This window comes from Mastigoproctus giganteus, chromosome 2 (genome assembly GCF_048544385.1).
Source record: "Mastigoproctus giganteus isolate SK-2022 chromosome 2, ASM4854438v1, whole genome shotgun sequence".
Taxonomy (NCBI): domain Eukaryota; kingdom Metazoa; phylum Arthropoda; class Arachnida; order Uropygi; family Thelyphonidae; genus Mastigoproctus; species Mastigoproctus giganteus.
This window is the reverse complement of record NC_143576.1, coordinates 86,142,158-86,160,257: the sequence shown is the minus strand read 5'-3', so window position 1 is coordinate 86,160,257 and position 18,100 is coordinate 86,142,158. Positions and strand designations below refer to the sequence as shown.

Sequence of the window (18,100 nt, the reverse complement as noted above, 5' to 3'; positions counted from 1 at the left end):
ATCTGTTATAAACTGGTAGTAAACTTGATCTAATTGCATTTGCGATTATACCGATAGCTGGAATTGTGTTGGTTTTTACGTTATTATGGTGAAATGTGTTTCCCCTTCACTGATATAAAACACATAAATACATTTTCAGAATCTTCTCTTCATTTCTATCGTGTAGCGTTCGACTGCCATTTCTTGTAAACACAAAGACGAATCGTGCATAAGCGAATTCGGTTCATGTTATATAAGATATCGTTCCCCTATTTATAAATCGTGTATGATCGAATTCGTGTAGTGTAAACACGTGTTATACGAGGACTGACTGTATCTCATCCCTGTAGAAGCAGTCTCTCCTGTTAGCAAGCACAGACTACGCTTAAAAAAATTCTACCCAATGAGCCTTGCAAAATCTATACAGGGCTGAAGTGGTTCACAAGTCTCATCATCTAGACAAGACAGCAGCTATAATTCAGAGACAGCATGGGTTTGTTAAGTGAAAGTCTTGTCTGACAAATTTGATTGGATACTATGATGTGGTTACAAAGTAACTGGATGCAAAAAATAATTTTGATATCATATACTTGGATTTCAGGAAGGCTTTTGACACTGCTGCACATGGAAGACTACTGTACAAATTGGAGCAGAATGGTATTAAGGGAAAGTTGCTACAATGGATAAAAGGGTGGTGAGTAGGAGAAGACAGAGGGTGGTAATATTACTGCTGCTCTTCGTGGACTAATCTTATTAGGTGTTGGGCCCACTGTTGTTTTGTATATTTATCAATGATATTGATGAAAGTACATCAGGCTGTGTCGAAGTTTGCAGATGATAGAAAGGTTGGCAGGGTTGTTAATGACAGTAATTGCAGTGTGCTACTGCAACAGGATCTAGAAAATTTGGGCAGATGGGCTGATAAGTCGCAACTGAAATTTAATATTGGCAAAAGCAAAGTACTGCATATGGGTAGAAGTAACCCTAGAGGAACGTACCAACTGTGTGGTTCTACACTTAAGGTGGTAGAAAGTGAAGCAGATCTGGGAATAATTGTGCATTCAGACATGAAGTTTTGTGATCAGTGGCGACAGGTTGCCAGAGCACTCATGGGGTTTTGTCAATGATATACAGGAATTTTGCTAGCAGGGAAATGGAGGTGATTATTCCTTTGTAATAGGCAGTGGCCATGCCTTGAGTGCTGTGTACAGGTCTGGAGGCCTCATTTTGGGTGGGATGTGGATTTGCTTGAGCGTGTGCAGGGAGGGGAAACATGATTGATGGGGGGAATGAATGGGTGCTCTGGCGAAGGGAGGTTTAATTTCTGTGAATTGCAGTGGCTACTAGGCGGCTGCGGGGTGATCTGATCGAGATGTGTACGGCCTTGAATGATTTGAGCACACCGAAATATGATTGGATTCTTCCACTTGCTCAGATTACGAACCTGAGAGGGCATAAATGCAGATTGAGGGAAGACAGTTGCAGGATGGATGTGCGGAGGTTTTCATTTGGCTAGCGGGTGGTTGATAGTTGGAACAAACATTCATGTGTTGTAGTTGAGGTCAACAACTTAAATAAGTTCAAGACAGAACTAGAGAAACATTTGGGGTGAATGGATGGGTGAAATGGGAATTTCACCCATCCATACATGTGGTTAATTGCTGGAACCATCTTCCATTTGACCTTGTGGAAGTTGATTGCTTAAATAAATTCAAGGAGGAACTGGACAGACTTTTGGAGGGAATGGTTGTGTGAATGGTGTTTTGGCTGATGCTTCATAAGCTCATATGCTTGCTTTCTTGCATCACATGCCTCTATTACTGTTATATCCGCCCTCCTATCATGTCTGGGCACTTGCAGACACTTTCAAATTCATCCCAAGTTCGTGATTTTTTCAACATTTATATGTACTTGTTAATTAAATCTGCCAGTCCCTTACTCTTAAAGTCATTAGTGCTAATATGTGCAATAATATCACTTTTTGTGCCCTTAAAAGATATCTCCTGTACAGTGTCATCAACTTTTGTCCCTGGTAGACATACCCTGGTCCGGTTCCACCTATCCTTTTTTGTATAATATATTCCCCATCTCCCTGACAATAGTCAACAACAATAAGTATTTCCTGTGGGACCTGCAGATTACTGCTCACCTTACTGAGATCTTCACAAGAAAACTGGAACACCACCCGAAAGTGCAGCATTATAAAGATTTCACGATAGGAGGGAGTATATGATGAGAGCCTTGTCGATCAATTCGGCCCTGGAAAGATTGTGCAAGGCTCAAGGGGTAGAATTTTTTTCAGCCTGGACTGTACTTGTTAACAGGAGAGATTGCTTCTACAGGGATGGGATACACTTAAATAGAAAGGGTGCAAGAATATTTGCTGATGCTATCGAGGCAGTGTTAGGTGGGTCGGAAAACTGCTAGCTTGGGGGGAGACAAAGACCAATAGATTGACAGTAGCTACTGGCAGAGGTGAAAGAGATTCTTGCACTGCTTCTATTAGAATGAGCAGAAGCCTGAAAAACAAGATGCATGATATTTCCGAGACTGCTGGGAGTCATTGCGGTACAAGTAAACACATGGGTTGTGTTAGGGTAGCTAAGAATAGAAACAGGTGCAGGTATACTTGCGTGTACACCAATGCTAGGAGTTTAGTAAATAAATTTGATGAATTTGAGGTATTGCTCAAAACATCAAAGGCAGATATTGTTGGGATATCAGAGACGTGGTGTCACACAGATATAAGGGATGCAGAACTGGAATTTGGGGAGTACAACATCTACAGAAAGGATAGACAGGATAGGAAGGGGGGAGGGGTTATGCTATTAGTTAAGAAACACATAAAAACCAAGGAAGTGAAGCCAGTCGACATCGCTGGACAGTGCAGTGTTGACTCAGTTTGGTGTGACATAAGCAATGGGAGATCAAAATTGAGAGTAGGAGTGTGCTATAGGCCTAATGACTCTGAGGAGTATAATAAGAAACTGTACAGGGAAATAGAGTGGGCCAGTAAATCAGAGAGTCTTATAATGGGAGATTTTAATTTCCCAGATATTGACTGGAATTTGGGGGCTGGTCACTCACACACTAGCAGGGCTTTTGTGGATTTATTGGATGTTTGTTTTCTACATCAGCATGTTCGGGAGGCAACTAGAGGGAGTAATACTCTTGATTTGATTATCAGCAGTGATTCTTCATGCATTAAGAATCTGCAGATAAAGGAACCACTAGGTGGCAGTGATCACAGTGTGCTGAAGTGGGATTTACTCAAAGAGGTAACTACCATTAGGGGTAAAGGGAAGGGTTATTGCTTCCGTAAAGGCGACTACGATGGACTGAGACAGTATTTAAATTCTATACAGTGGGACCAACTGATGATGTTACCAACAGCAAATTCAAAATGGGAAGCATTCAAAGAACTTATCTTGGAAGCTACTAGGCTTTACATACCAACTAAGAAATATTGTTCAAGGTTTAGGCCAAAATGGATGTCAGATGAACTAATGAGGCATATGGCAGAGAAGAAAAATGCATGGGATACTTACAAATTAACACATGACACAGAAGCCTATGATAGATACAAGTTGATATGCAACCAAGTTACAAAGGAGGTTAGGCAGGCGAAGGCAGATTACGAGAAATCTTTGGCAAGGGATGCAAAGAAAAACAGCAAAGAGTTCTTTACTTATGTAAACTCTAGAAGGAAGGGGATGAATCAGATTGGTCCACTTGATATTGATGGGTCAACTGTTGATGATCCTGCTCAGGTAGCTAACAAACTAAATGAATATTTTGCATCGACATTCACACATGAGGAGTTATTCAGCGAGGGGAATGCCAAAGGTGTATTCAACTCTAGCAGTAAGCTACAGAATCTTGAAATAACTGGGAGTAAAGCGGTGGAGAAACTGTTGAAGATAAACACAAGAAAGGCACCCGGGGTGGATGGGATCTATCCAGTTATATTAAAGGAGGCAGCAAAGGAAATAAGCAAATCCTTAGCCATAATTATGACAGCTTCCTTGGATTCAGGGGAGGTACCCATAGACTGGAAATGTGCAAATGTGACCCCAATTTACAAAGGAGGATCAAAGGCTGACACAAGTAATTATAGGCCTGTGAGCTTAACTTCTGTTCCAGGAAAATTAATGGAGGCACTGGTTAAAGAAGCACTGCAGGATCATTTAGACAAGACTTCAGTTATAGCTCAGACACAGCATGGCTTTGTTAAGGGGAAGTCTTGTCTGACCAATTTGATTGGATATTATGATGCAGTCACAAAAGAACTGGATGCAGGGAATAGCTTTGATATTATATACTTGGATCTTAGAAAGGCTTTTGATACTGTTGCACGTGGAAGACTGCTGCACAAATTGGAGCAGTGTGGCATTGGAGGCAAATTGCTGCTATGGATAAAGGGGTGGTTGAGGGGGGAGAAGACAGAGAGTGGTAATCAATGGACACTGCTCATCGTGGACTAATGTTATTAGTGGAGTCCCTCAGGGCTCAGTGTTGGGTCCATTATTGTTTTCTGTATTTATAAATGATATTGATGAAGGTATATCAAGCTTAATGTCCAAGTTTGCAGACGATACAAAGGTTGGCAGGGTTGTCAAGGACACTACTGACACTATGCTGCTGCAACAGGATCTGGAAAGGTTGAGCAGATGGGCTGAGAGGTGGCAAATGAAGTTTAACATTGACAAATGTAAAGTACTACACATGGGAAACAGCAACCCCAGAGCAACGTATCAACTCTGTGGCACTACACTGACAGTGGTAGAGAATGAAAGGGGCTTGGGGGTGGTTGTGCAGGCAGATATGAAGTTGTCTGAGCAGTGCAGACGGGCTGCAAGAGTAGCTCATGGAGTATTGTCAATGATATACAGGAATTTTTCCAGCAGGGATAAGGAGGTGATTATTCCCTTGTATAAGGCAATGGTCAGGCCACACCTAGAGTACTGTATACAGTTCTGGAGGCCTCATTTTAAGAAGGATATAGAGCTGTTGGAACGTGTAAAGAGAAAGGGAACAAGATTAGTAAATGGAATTAGTAAATTAAGTTTTGCAAATTACAGTGTCTGGAGACTAGGCACCTGCGAGGTGATTTGATTGAGGTGTACAAAGCCTTGAATGGTTTGAGCATGCTGAATGCGGATGGGATTCTTCCTGTTGTTCAGAATAATCACCTGAGAGGGCATAAATTCAAATTGAGGAAAGACAGTTGTAGGATAGATATGCGGAAGTTTGCCTTTAGCCATCTGGTGGTTGATTGCTGGAATAAACTTCCATCTGTCATTGTAGAAGTTGATAGCTTAAACAGATTCAAGGCAGAGCTAGACAAATATTTGGAGCGAGTGGATGGGTGAAATGAGAAGAGGTTTTTTTTTTTAGGCTGATGCTATATAAGCTTGCTTTCTTGCATCATATGCCTTTACTAATGCTAATTCTACCACCGCAAGCGCTTTAGTGACTACCTCAGTTGCTTTAATGAGTATAACCAAATAGTAAAAATAGATACTACCAGCTCCTTCTGCTTTCTTCACTTTTCTCAAATTCGTTTAATGTTGATTAACTGTTACTTGAGATAACAGTCTTTTCCCTTTACAAAGCATATTCATGTGTATAAATAGTTTCATATAATTGATGACTTGCTAATGCTGTCGATCTGTGTTGGGTGAGTTTGACAACTGTTAGCTTGGGGGAATACACAGACTAATAGATTAACAATAACCAACCTCAGGAAAAAGTGAAAGTGATTCTTGCGTTGCTTCTAATTGACCATGCAGCATCCCAGAAAGCAAGATTATACTGGAGATTTTTCAAGGCCTATATATGGGTCATCATGGAAGAAGGAAATACTTGGGCTGTGTTGGGATATCTAAGAGCAAGACAGGTGCATGTATATTTGCATGTACACCAATGCTAGAAGCACATAGCAAATAAATATGAAGTGCAGTCGAGTCATCAAATGCAGTCACTGTGAGAATATAAGAGACATGGTGTCATTCAGATATAAGGGATGTAAAATTTGAATATGGGGAGTACAATGTATACAGAAGGGGAAGTATACTATTAGTTAAGCAGCACATAAATTCTAAGGCAGTGCATCCAGTTGACATGGTGACCAGTGCAGTGTTGAGTCAGTTTGGTGTGATAAGCACTGGGAAAACAAAAATGAGGATATCGGTGTGTTATAGCTGAATGGCTGCGCTGATTATGACAGACAACTGTACAGAGAAATACAGTGGACCATAAATCAGAATGTCTTAAATTGGAGTATTTTAACTTTCCAGATATATTAAACTAGAACTTGTGGGTTGGTTACTCACACACACACACTAGCATGATTCTTTTGATTATTCTTTCATGCATTAAGAATCTGCAGACAAAAGAACTACTAGGTGGCAGTGTTCACAGTGTAATGATGTGGTATTTACTTAAAGATGTATCTACCATCAAGGGAAAAGCAAAGGGTTTTTGCGAGAAGTTACCCATATTCGGCAGTTTTGTGCATTTACAGCCCCATGAAGAGTGAAATGTGCCTCACAGACCACAAAATCATTCAAGCACATGTATCGTCAAGTTACATATGAGCCAGAAATCGTAGAGCAAAGTCTATTCGTTCTTGCTGATCACAAGACTTTAGGGCAAAGGTAAAGAAAGCCAACATGAGAACGACGAGACATGTCAGATAACTTACACGGAAAATTAGTTTCCCGATAGGGCACTCTAGCGCTGCTCGCTCGGTAAACAGATGGTAGGCGTTATCAGTCTGGAGCAAAGTCAAGAACGATATATTGATTTACAGGCAGGCATGGCAAACGATGTGCTGATTTGTGCGCGAACACAACACACGATAACATTTGTTTAGTATCACTTTAGTAGCACTAATGGTAACTTGTCCTAATGAACGCATAATGGCGAAAAAAGGTCAGGTTACCTCCACTTGAATCCCATGGGGGCCTGAACCCCTCCCGAAGTGGAGGGGTTAACCTAACCTTTTTTCTTTAGAATCACAGTCATATTTAGAAATATATTCATAAAAAAATAATTTTTTTTATGACTATTTTTATTTTCTTGTTCAATAATATGCCTTAATGGTGAAAAAAAGGTCAGGTTACCTCCACTTTTTTTTTTTTATATAAACCCCAAACACGAGAGGTATTAGAACCTATAGTACTTAGTACCGTGCTTGGGTTGGAGGTTGAGAAGACGAAAGAAGATATTTGTTAACATTGGATTTGAACTTCTGTAGATTGTAATTTTCAGGAAATACGTATGAAGGAAGGTTGTTCCAGAAAACGGCAGTTGAATGAATAAATGAGGAAGATGAAAAGTTGGTTCTGTGAGTTTGGAGTTGGATAGTAAATGGATGTTGGCGGCATGTGTTCGGACTGTTTTGAAAGAGATAGTGGAAATTATAAAAGCCAATTCAGAAGAACAGTGCCCATGGAAGTATCTGTAAAAGAGGCATGCAGCAGAAACAGTACGTCTATGAGACAGAGTGGAGAGACTTTGTTAAAGATGAATCATTAATTAACCTAACTGCCCTCTTCTGAATGGAATCGAGAAGCCTGAGAGAGGTTTTGGGGGCACCACCACCCCAGATGTGGGAACAATATTCCGTGGCAGGGCAGATTTGCGATTTATACAGAGTGAGCAGCTGTTTGGAAGAAAACTAACGCCGAGAGCGAAAGAGAAAACCAAGTTTTTTAGATGCAGAGGAAGCAATATTTGCAATGTGCTTGTGCCAAGAGAGAGAGATTAGAAGTCAGGGTAATCCCCAAAAGAAATATATCATTTTGCCTAAAAATCGGAGTGTCACTAAAGATAAGCATAGGAGCAGAAGAATCCTTTTTGCGAGATATGATACAAGACTGAGTTTTAGAAGGGTTGAAATCAACTAAGTTGTCTTTGCCCCACTGGAGAATTACCTGAAGATCGGCATTTAAGGAATTGGTAGCAGATTTTCAAGAAGTTGAAGCTGATTGACTGAAGCAGGACAAGGTTTCTCAAAATGGAAAGTGGAATGCAATCTGCTATCATCGGCAAAACTATGGATAGGATTTCCAGTCAATGGAAGAAGGTCATTAATATACAAGAGGAAAAGAGTGGGGGAAAGAACTGAACCTTGGGGGACACCGGAATTAGTGGAGAAGTTAGAAGACAGAGAGCCATCTACCATCACCCTCAGTGAGCGATCAGAGAGAAAACTGGATAACCAATTACTAAAAACAGTTGGCAAACCATAAGATGGAAGCTTGTTTAGAAGACCTTTATGCCAAACACGATCTTGAGATGTCAAGAGCAACTACTTGTGTTTCACCGAACCTTTCCATTGAATTAGTCCATAAATGGGTAACATAAGCCAGAATATCACCAGTGGATTGACACTGACGGAATCCATACTGGCGATCATTGATCAGACGGAAGGTTTCTAGGTAGTTTAAGAGTTGGCGGTTAATTGATGGTTAATTGAATCCCATGGGATCTTGAACCCCTCCCGAAATGGAGGGAGTAACCTAACCTTTTTTTCTTTAGAATCATGGTTGGACTAACACATAAACTGTTTATTAACAAAATATTAATTTTTTTAATTTTTTATTACTGTCCTTTTATTTTTAAAGACACTTGTGTGGATACACACGTATCATAACATCAATCAACACTTCTATAGCTATTCACTATATGTATATATATAAAGAATCTTTCTTTCTTTTTCTATTATTTCCTAACCTAACATTTAAGGTTAGGTCACGAAATATAAAGAAACCTTTTCTATTATTTCCTAACTTACCATTTAAGGTCAGGTTACTAAATATAATGAAAAATAAAGAAACCTTTTCCTTTTTTCGTAACATTGATTGATTTTGGATTTTATTGGCGCATTAGCAACTAGGGCTATAATGCGCCAAGACCAGGTATATATAAAAATTAATATATAAAAATAAAACCTAATTAATTAGGCCACCATGTCCAGATTTAATAACAAATATTTAAAAAGATAAATCAATAAAAGAAATAACAATAACATATAAATTTTAAATATGATTAAAAGCCTTTATTGCTTTCAAAAAGCTAAAAATAGCAGACACATTGTCATTGTCGGATAGAATCTGGCTGAATGTATACGGCTCAGTCAGATGGATAAAAGCGGTAAAACGGATATTGCTAAAATCTGGACAGTCAACTAAAATGTGTCTAATAGATAAAATTGTGCCACAGGACTCACACATAGGTGGTTCATCAGCCCTCAGCAAATATGAATGAGTCAAATGACTATGTCCTATGCGGGTCCGGGCAAGAACAACTTCCTCCTTACGATTCCTGCGCAGACTAGACAGCCACGGTTCAATTACAGGCTTTATATGATATAATTTATTCGCAGTCTGTCTATTCCACGAATCCTGCCATTGGGAGTGTATGTTTTGGTGTATTATTTGCCTGTAGTCTGTATAGGGGACTGACAAGCAGCGGTTATTAATGGGAATTGCTGATTTGGCTGCGGCGTCAGCCAAATCATTTCCCCTAATCCCAATGTGGCTGGGAATCCAGCAGAAGCGGATATCATATTCACGTCCAAGGAGGAAGTGAATCTTCTGCTGAATACTAGACAGAACTGGATGAGGATTATACTTCACAAATATCAAAGCCTGTAACACACTGAGAGAATCGGAATATAAAATGAACCGTTGGCATTGGCATTCACTAATGTGATCCAAGACTAACTCTATAGCATGCAGCTCTGCAGTAAATATACTGCATTCAGAGGGAATCTGCTCCGATGTAGTGCTGTCTGTAAAGACAGCAGCAGATCCCACATATGATTCCAACTTCGAACCGTCTGTGTAAACTGGCGCGAAGTCGGAATATTCAGTTCGGTGTGCTGAATGAAGCTGCAGGTAGACACAGGATGGAGTGTCCGACTTTCCCCAATTTCTAAGGGACAAGTCACATGCTGGGACATGAGCATGCCAGGGTGGAAAGGGTTGCTTTGGTGTTTGGGCAACCTTGTCTACCTTGATATTAAGTTCTTTGAGTAGCTCTTGGAGACGAATACCAAAAGGACAATTGGCAGTCTTACAGGTGTTGTACAAATTTTTCCATCGTGGCTCAAAAACGAATGGCCACGTAGGATGGTCTGGCAGGGATTTCTGTTTTAAGGCGTAATTTAGAGACAACTGCTTACGACGAAGCGATAACGGTGGTTCGTTTGCTTCGACGTATAAGCTCTGGACAGGAGATGTTCGAAATGCTCCAGTAGCGATACGTAGAGCCTGATGATGGACAGGGTCCAACCATCGAAGGGCACTGTCTCTGGCTGAAGAATATACTTGGGACCCATAATCTAATTTGGATTGCACAAGTGCACGGTAAAGCCGTAGAAGGGTGCATCGGTCTGCACCCAAAGATAAAGAGGAGAGTGAGAGGAGCATATTAAGGCCTCTTGTGCACTTTGTGCGGAGTTGACGAATATGATCCAAAAAGGTCAGTTTTTTATCGAATATGAGTCCCAAGAATTTTGTGTTCGCTGCTACTGGAATAGCATTTTGTCCGCGCCTTAATTCAGGTTCAGGATGAAGATTACGCTTGCGACAAAGTGTACGCAAACGGTCTTCTCCGGCGAGAACCTGAAGACATTAGCAAGTGCCCAGGAATTCAGACTATCAATGGCTTTCTGCAGTTGTCTTTCAATAACCCTCATGTTGCACGACTGACAAAAAATGCTAAAGTCATCAACATAGAGGGCACTGTTTACAGTTGGAGGAAGTTGTTCTGTGATGGAATTTATTTTGATGGCAAAAAGCGTGACACTTAATACTGATCCTTGTGGTACTCCCTCCTCTTAGCTAAAGGAGCGAGAGAGTGAGGATCCCACACGAACTTGGAACGATCGTTTGGCTAAAAAGTTTTGAATAAAAAAGGGGAGATGCCCTCTAAGGCCTAGGCTATGTAAATCTTTGAAAATGCCAAATCCCCAAGTTGTGTCATACGCTTTTTCCATGTCAAAGAACACCGACACCAAGTGTTCGCATTTTAGGAAAGCATCCCGGATGGATGCTTCCAATCTAATAAGATGGTCCAAAGTAGACCGGTTCCTTCGGAAGCCGCACTGGATGTTGGAGAGAAGGTCATTTGTTTCTAGATACCATATTAAACGAGAATTAACCATTCTCTCCAGGATTTTGCACAGACAGCTAGTCAGAACAATAGGACGATAATTGGTGGTGACTTTTGGATCCTTTCCTGGCTTAGGAAAGGCAAGAACGATTGCCTTTCGCCAGGAGTCCGAAAACTGCCCTTCAGTAAAGATTCTGTTATACAGAAGGAGCAGACAATCCATAGATTTTGGTGAAAGATGTTTAATCATTTCATAATGGATGCCATCTGGTCCAACGGCACTTGCTTTGGAAAGAGCGAGGGCTCTTTCCAGTTCCTGAATAGTGAAATCCACGTTGTAGGGATAAATGCTCTTACATTTAAAGTTAATTGCCTGTTTTTCGATTTTATATTTCAGGACCAGGAACTCTGGGGAATACGAAGATATTGCAGAGATGTTAGAGAATGTTTCCCCAAGAGCATTGGCTATTGCAGTTGGATCTGCAATAGCGCATCCATTATAATCTAGGATTGAAGAAGGGTGGGATGTATATTTTCCCTTCATTTTCCGGATTTTATCCCAGACTACCTTAGAGTTGGTAGATTGGTTAATAGATGATGTAAAACAGATCCACGATTCCTTTTGACTCTGACGGCGGATATATCGTGCTTTGGCTCGTGCACGTTTAAAGGCTATAAGGTTGGTCGTGGTAGGATATCGGCGAAATATCCCCCACGCTTTGTTTTGAGCCTTTTTTGCTCATTATGTGTGGTGTCACTGTTATAGGGATTCCTCCGATTGATGTTGTTCTGAGTAGATGCTCTGATTGCCTGTCATTTTTAGTTTCAATTAAAAGGTCTCCAGAACGAAGCCTTTTAACTGATTTGGGTGAACCTGCTAACCCATCTAACCCTTTTTGAATAAAAAAGAGCGACATTTTACCAATCGGTGTTTCATTGGTAGAATGCATGATTAAGAACCTTGGGACTGGCCCCGATGGTACTTCAGTTCGCTGCCTCTTTTTAGCAATAATGCTATCTGGATCGTTATCTATGTTTTCAGATAGGGACCGGGTTGGGGCCCCTGAAGAAGTAAGTTTATCAGGATTCATATAGTTTTTTATATTGTTCAGTGCCCGGGCTCCCCACCCACCACGGAGCCCAAAGGGACGCCCACTACCCGGCATGCAATAAATGCGTTCGGGAGTGGGACGCCAGGGCTACCTAGACACTATACCCACACCGCCGCCAGCCTGAATCCTGTCCCTCGGACCATGAGGGTAGGGGCGTGGCATTGACACGGTTGACCCTCGCAGGCGAGCCTACTAGCCGATTGATCCTAGCCGGGCCTTCCAGGACCACCCGTCTTGTCGAAGCAGGGGCCAAAGTGGTGTATTGAAGCTGGGCCCCTCAACCACCAGGATCCCCCTTTCCGAATTTCCACGGGTCGCAGCGCACGGCAAACACGCCGGATTCCATTGATGTAAGCCTGGAACCTGGGCTGTGGACGTTTGATCCCAGTGATGCTAGTCTGGAAGTCCAGCAGCGTCACTGGGAGGTCCCCTCACCACGTACAGGTGCCCACGTCGAGGGGCCTTTTTTCGTAACCAAACCTAAATCAACAATATAGTAAAAACACTCATGAACTCCAAAAATCTGCTTTTAATAATGAGAAAAAAACATAATGAAGAACATAAAAATGACCAGAACAAAACTTTTATTAATTTAGTTTTCATCAAAAAATCAACCATTTCATTTTCCTTACAAATTTCTTCCATCTTTAAAAGATTCACTGCTACTATTACCTGTTTACCGTTAATCACAAAACTATTATGCACCGTTCTTTACTCATAAATACCCATTATAATGCCAACCAATGACTAGACAGTAGCTTGTTGTCTGTTGCACCTACGACCAATCATTTCATCGTTTGCCACGCCTACCTGTCAATAAATATATCCTTGATTTCGGCTCCAGACCGATAACACCCACCGTTTGTTTACCAAGCGAGCAGCGCTAGAATGCCATATTGGGAAACTAATTTTCCGCGTAAGTTATCCGACGTTTCTCGTCATTCTTGTGTTGGCTTTCTTTACCTTCGCCGACTTTAGTTCTTGCACTACTTGAATCTTGTCTGGGAACCAGCATAAAATTATTTGAAGCACTTTATGTACAGTAAACCAAGGAAGGTTCAAGTCACTTGGCACACCTGTGGCACTACTGACTGGTAGTGTTTTGCATTCTGACCTGGGGGCCATTGCAACAGCCACTTCATCCACTACCTCCGTTCTGATACGTAGTCGTCCCCTGCCTGGAATTACACCTAACTCCCCGGTCACTTCAAATTTCTTTATTAGTTTTCGAAGACCCAATGACATCAAAGGTCCTTTATGCAAACCTTTAAGTTTGCGATATTCACGTAGTGCTGCATTAGCATTACTATTATTCTGGTAGAACAGTTTTACTAAAAGAGCACGTTCCTTTTTTGTAAGAGCCATAATGGTTATTGATTGTGGCGTTACCTTTCTAACAGGATGTCATTTGCATAAGCAGCGTGTCTTGAATTAAATGACAACTTTTACATATGTGCAGTGTCGTTTTCCCCTGGTGGCAGAAATTTGAACTAATTTTTTTGTCATCTACAAATCGCTTCCCCTTACCCTAAATGACATATCCACCGATTTTCATAGTGCTAACTGTAACCATTTTGCAACTAGGGTCTCCTGAATAGGGAAACTTATTTTATAACCATCCAGTATATGAAATTTTCAAGTGACAAGTCTACAGTAAAATAAAAAAGTGTGAAGGGAAAAGGTGCTAAGAAATTAAGTTGTGCTAATGTGAACACCAAGACACATAAACTTGACACAACTTTAGTCATACATACCATGCCATCCCATTGAATAAGGAAATGAAATTTCAAAGAGATTATCATATTTTATCAACAGCTTCTTCATTATTTCTGCCAAAGCTGAAAATTAAATAATTAAAAATAAATACTCATTTGATATTAATCATAGCCACTACATCAGAGCACACTAAAAATGTGTTTGTCATTATAACTGGTTTTAAATATTAATGTTTTTGTTCATCAATATTACAATGGCAACTTTTCATTGACAACTCAACAGAATCTGCTATTTCATCTAACAATTTCTCTAATAACTGACTATCTATTTCTAAATTTTAAAATATATCTTTATATTAACATATTGCTAAATTACTTTATTAACATATTGCTAAATTACTTTATTAACGGCACCTCCGTAGCAAGGTGGGAGCAACAGTGCGTAGCACACGCTTCTTGATTAGGCCGGGGTTTGAGCCTGTGACCACCAAATACGGAGGATGCGGAAAGGTTAGGGAATGACCACCGCATATCCCGGAGCAATATGGCCTTAGTTGCTAATGCTCCTAAAAAACAAAACAACAACAACAACTTTATTAACATATTGCTAAATTGCTAAATTTCCATCTCATTTAGTTAAGACCAAGTAAAGTTTGGTCTTAACTAAAAGTTAGTTTGGTCAAACTAAATTTTTTTTTGGAAACATATTTAAACTGAACAATTTTTTAATTTTGAACAACAGAAATATAGCCCTACTCCTACAGGGCTGTACAAATTTGTATCTCTGATGAAAATGTTTATTTTCTGTGGCAAAGCTGAAACTTAAATAATTTGAATGATTTCGGTTTTAGTAGTTGGTCAAGATGACAAAGATCCATAGCATAATATTTATCAAATGAAAAGAATTGGAATACTTTGTTAAACAGAACTTACCTCCTTACTGTTTCTGTTTGATTAGATTAGAATGAGATTAAATTGGAAAGAATTGTAAGCTTAAAACTTATTAAAAATTTTTAAGCTCACAATTCTTTTCAATCTAATCTTATTCTAATTGAACACAAGCAGTAGGGAGGTAATTCCATTTAATAAGGTATTCCAATTCTTCTTGTCAATTCATTCAAGGAACATTTACCCACAAAATAATTATAAGTATTTTTCAAATGGTAAAAACATGTTTTTTCCCACATTGCTATATAACATCAAATCTCATATGCATTATATTTCATATGCAAAACTGAAAATCAATATAAAAGCCAAACTTCCCACACATGTTGCAATTCATGTGCCACATTGCTGAGAGGAGTGTTATGGGATTTGCATCCATCAATCTCATTTGCCATTCCGATGGTATGGAGAGAAAGTGATTGCTATTTGTTTGATTTGTACATCTGGATTTTCTTCAAAGTCGGAATATTCCATACAATACAAAAACTTGCTACCTTCTATTCAACCAATACCTTATGAGCACCAACTAATATCTCATCCTCATTCAATTTATGAATCCAAACTTTCAGCCATCTACGCCAATTATGCCTCACTTGATTTCACAATCATATTTCAGATTTTATATTTATCCCGATGGTAGTGGCAGGTAACCTGACAGGTAAACCTTGAAAATAGCATTCCTGCATTAACCATTAATCAATGATTAAAAATCTGAAGTTTCTTCTAACTTCCTATATATAGTCAAGCTTTTACTGCAATAGTTTCTGAAGTGATTTTTTATGGCTTTTGTACAGAAAATGTAAGCAAGAACCGGTCGGGTTATCTGTTACCATCTTTGCAACAGCTTGGCTTTTTTTTGAAGAGTAGCATGATACTAGACAAGTGCAGATGCTGTGCTTTTTCTTTTCTTTTTTCTTTTCTCACTAGTTCAATAAACATCTGCATTCTCACCTTAGATATTTTTGAAAGATTTATTATTGTTTTCACAAAGTAAAGATGATTATACAAAACCCGATATTCCCTTCAGCTGGTTGCTACATTGCAGGAAGCAAAATATGTAGTTTCAAATTTCATGTGCTGCGAAGCATGCCAAATTTTAAATAAATTTTGAAGTAAACCTAAGAACAGGAATAACTAAGAGTATCAAACACATTCATATGTTGTTTTTTTTTTTTTTTTCAAATAATATTTATTAGCATTAGCATTAGTAGAGGCATACGATGCAAGAAAGCAAGCTTATGCAGCATCAGCCAAAAAAAACAAAACCCCTCCCATTTCATCCCTCCATTCGTTCCAAATGCCTGTCCAGCTCAGCCTTAAATTTATTTAGGCTATAAGCCTCCACAACAAAAGATGAAAGCCTGTTCCACTAATCAACTACTCGCAGGCTAAAGGCAAATTTCTGCACATCTATTCTACAAATATCTTTCCTCAATTTGAAACTGTGGCCCCTCAGGTTCCTAGTCTGAGCAAGATGAAGAATCCCATCAGCATTCAGCTTGCTCAACCCATTCAAGGCCTTATTTTTTTATTTATTTATTTTTTTTTGATTTGGTAGTTGTTGGCGCATCGGCTTCTATGGCCATATTGCACCTCCCAAGGTTTTTTGCAGTACTTTGATCCAAGCCCGAGGCGGGAATCGAACCCACGACCTTGGGTTGCCGGGCAGGTATTTTACCCACTCGGCTAGCCCGGTCGGCCCAAGGCCTTATACACCTCAATCAGATCACCTCACAGGTGCCTACTCTCCAGGCATTGAAATTTGCAGAACTTAAGCCTTTCTTGGTAAGAGCACCCCTTATCAATCTTGTTGCCCTTCTTTGTACTTGTTCTAGCAACTCTACATCCTTCCTAAAATGAGGACTCCAGACCTATACACAGTACTCTAGGTGTGGCCTGACCATTGCCTTGTATAACGGGATTATCACCTCCCTGTCCCTTCTAGCAAAATTCCTATATATCATTGACAAGACTCCATGACTTTCCCTGGCAGCCCATCTGCACTGCTCAGCAAACTTCATATTTGGCTGCACAGTTACCCCCAGGTCTTTTTAACTTTCCACTTCCCTGAGTGTAGTGCAACCCAGTTGGTACATTTCTCTTCGGTTATTGCTACCCATATGCAGTACTTTGCATTTGTCAATGTTAAACTCCAGATGGCACTTCTCAGCCCATTTTCCCAACTTATCTAAATCCAGTTAAAGTAACATACTGTCATTACTGTTGTTAACAACCCTGGAAACCTTTATATCATCTGCAAACTTGGTCATTAAACCTGATATACCTTCATCAATATCATTGATAAATATACAGAAGAACAATGGCCCAACACCAAACCCTGGGGAACTCCACTAATAACATTTGTTCAGGAAAAGCAGTGTCCATTGATTACCACTCTCTGTTGTCTCCCACTCAACCATCCCTTTATCCATTGTAGCAACTTACCCTTGATGCCATACCTCTCTAATTTGTACAGCACTCTTCCATGTGCAAGAGTATCAAAAGGTTTCCTGAAATCCAAGTATATGATATCAAAATTATTTTTGGCATACAGAGGCATTGGATGCAAGAAAGCAAGCTTATGCAACATCATCCAAAAAAAAAAACCACTTCCATTTCACCCCACCGTTTGTTCGAAATACCTGTCCAGCTGAACCTTAAATTTATTTGGGAAATCAACTTCCACAACAAGGGATGGAAGTTTGTTCCACCAACCAACTACCTGCTGGCTAAAGACAAATTTCCAAACATCTATCCTACATCTGTCTTTCCTCAATCTGAATATATGCCCTCTCAGGTGATTATTCTGAGCAAGAGGAAGAATCCCATCAGCATTGAGCATGCTCAAACCATATAAGGCTTTATACACCTCTATCAGATCACCTCGCCGGTGCCTAGTCTCCAGACACTATAATTTGCAAAACTTAAGCCTTTCTTCATAAGAGCAACCCTTTGTTCCATTCACTAATCTTATTGCCCTTTTCTATACTCGTTCCAGCAGCTCTACATCCTTCTTGAAATGAGGCCTCCAGACCTGTATACAGTATTCAAGGTGTGTCCTAACCATTGCCTTATAGAAGGAAATAATCACCTCCTTATCCCTGCTATAAAAATTCCTGTATATCATTGACAAGACACCATGAGCTACTCTTGCAGCCCATCTGCACTGCTCAGAGAACTTCATATCTGCCTGCACAATTACCCTCAGGTCCTTTTCATTCT

The 18,100-nt window shown here is 40.0% G+C and overlaps 1 protein-coding gene across 2 annotated transcripts in view; it reads right to left on the bottom strand.

Moving 5' to 3' along the window:
• Galt (Galactose-1-phosphate uridylyltransferase) overlaps window positions 1–18,100 on the bottom strand; it is a 154,711-nt gene that overhangs the window by 31,625 nt on the left and 104,986 nt on the right. For both annotated transcript variants that reach the window (XM_090389326.1, XM_090389327.1), the window contains one exon: window positions 13,973–14,056. In XM_090389326.1, the coding sequence (XP_090245452.1) occupies window positions 13,973–14,056 (84 nt within the window). The remainder of the gene's footprint in view (window positions 1–13,972; window positions 14,057–18,100) is intronic.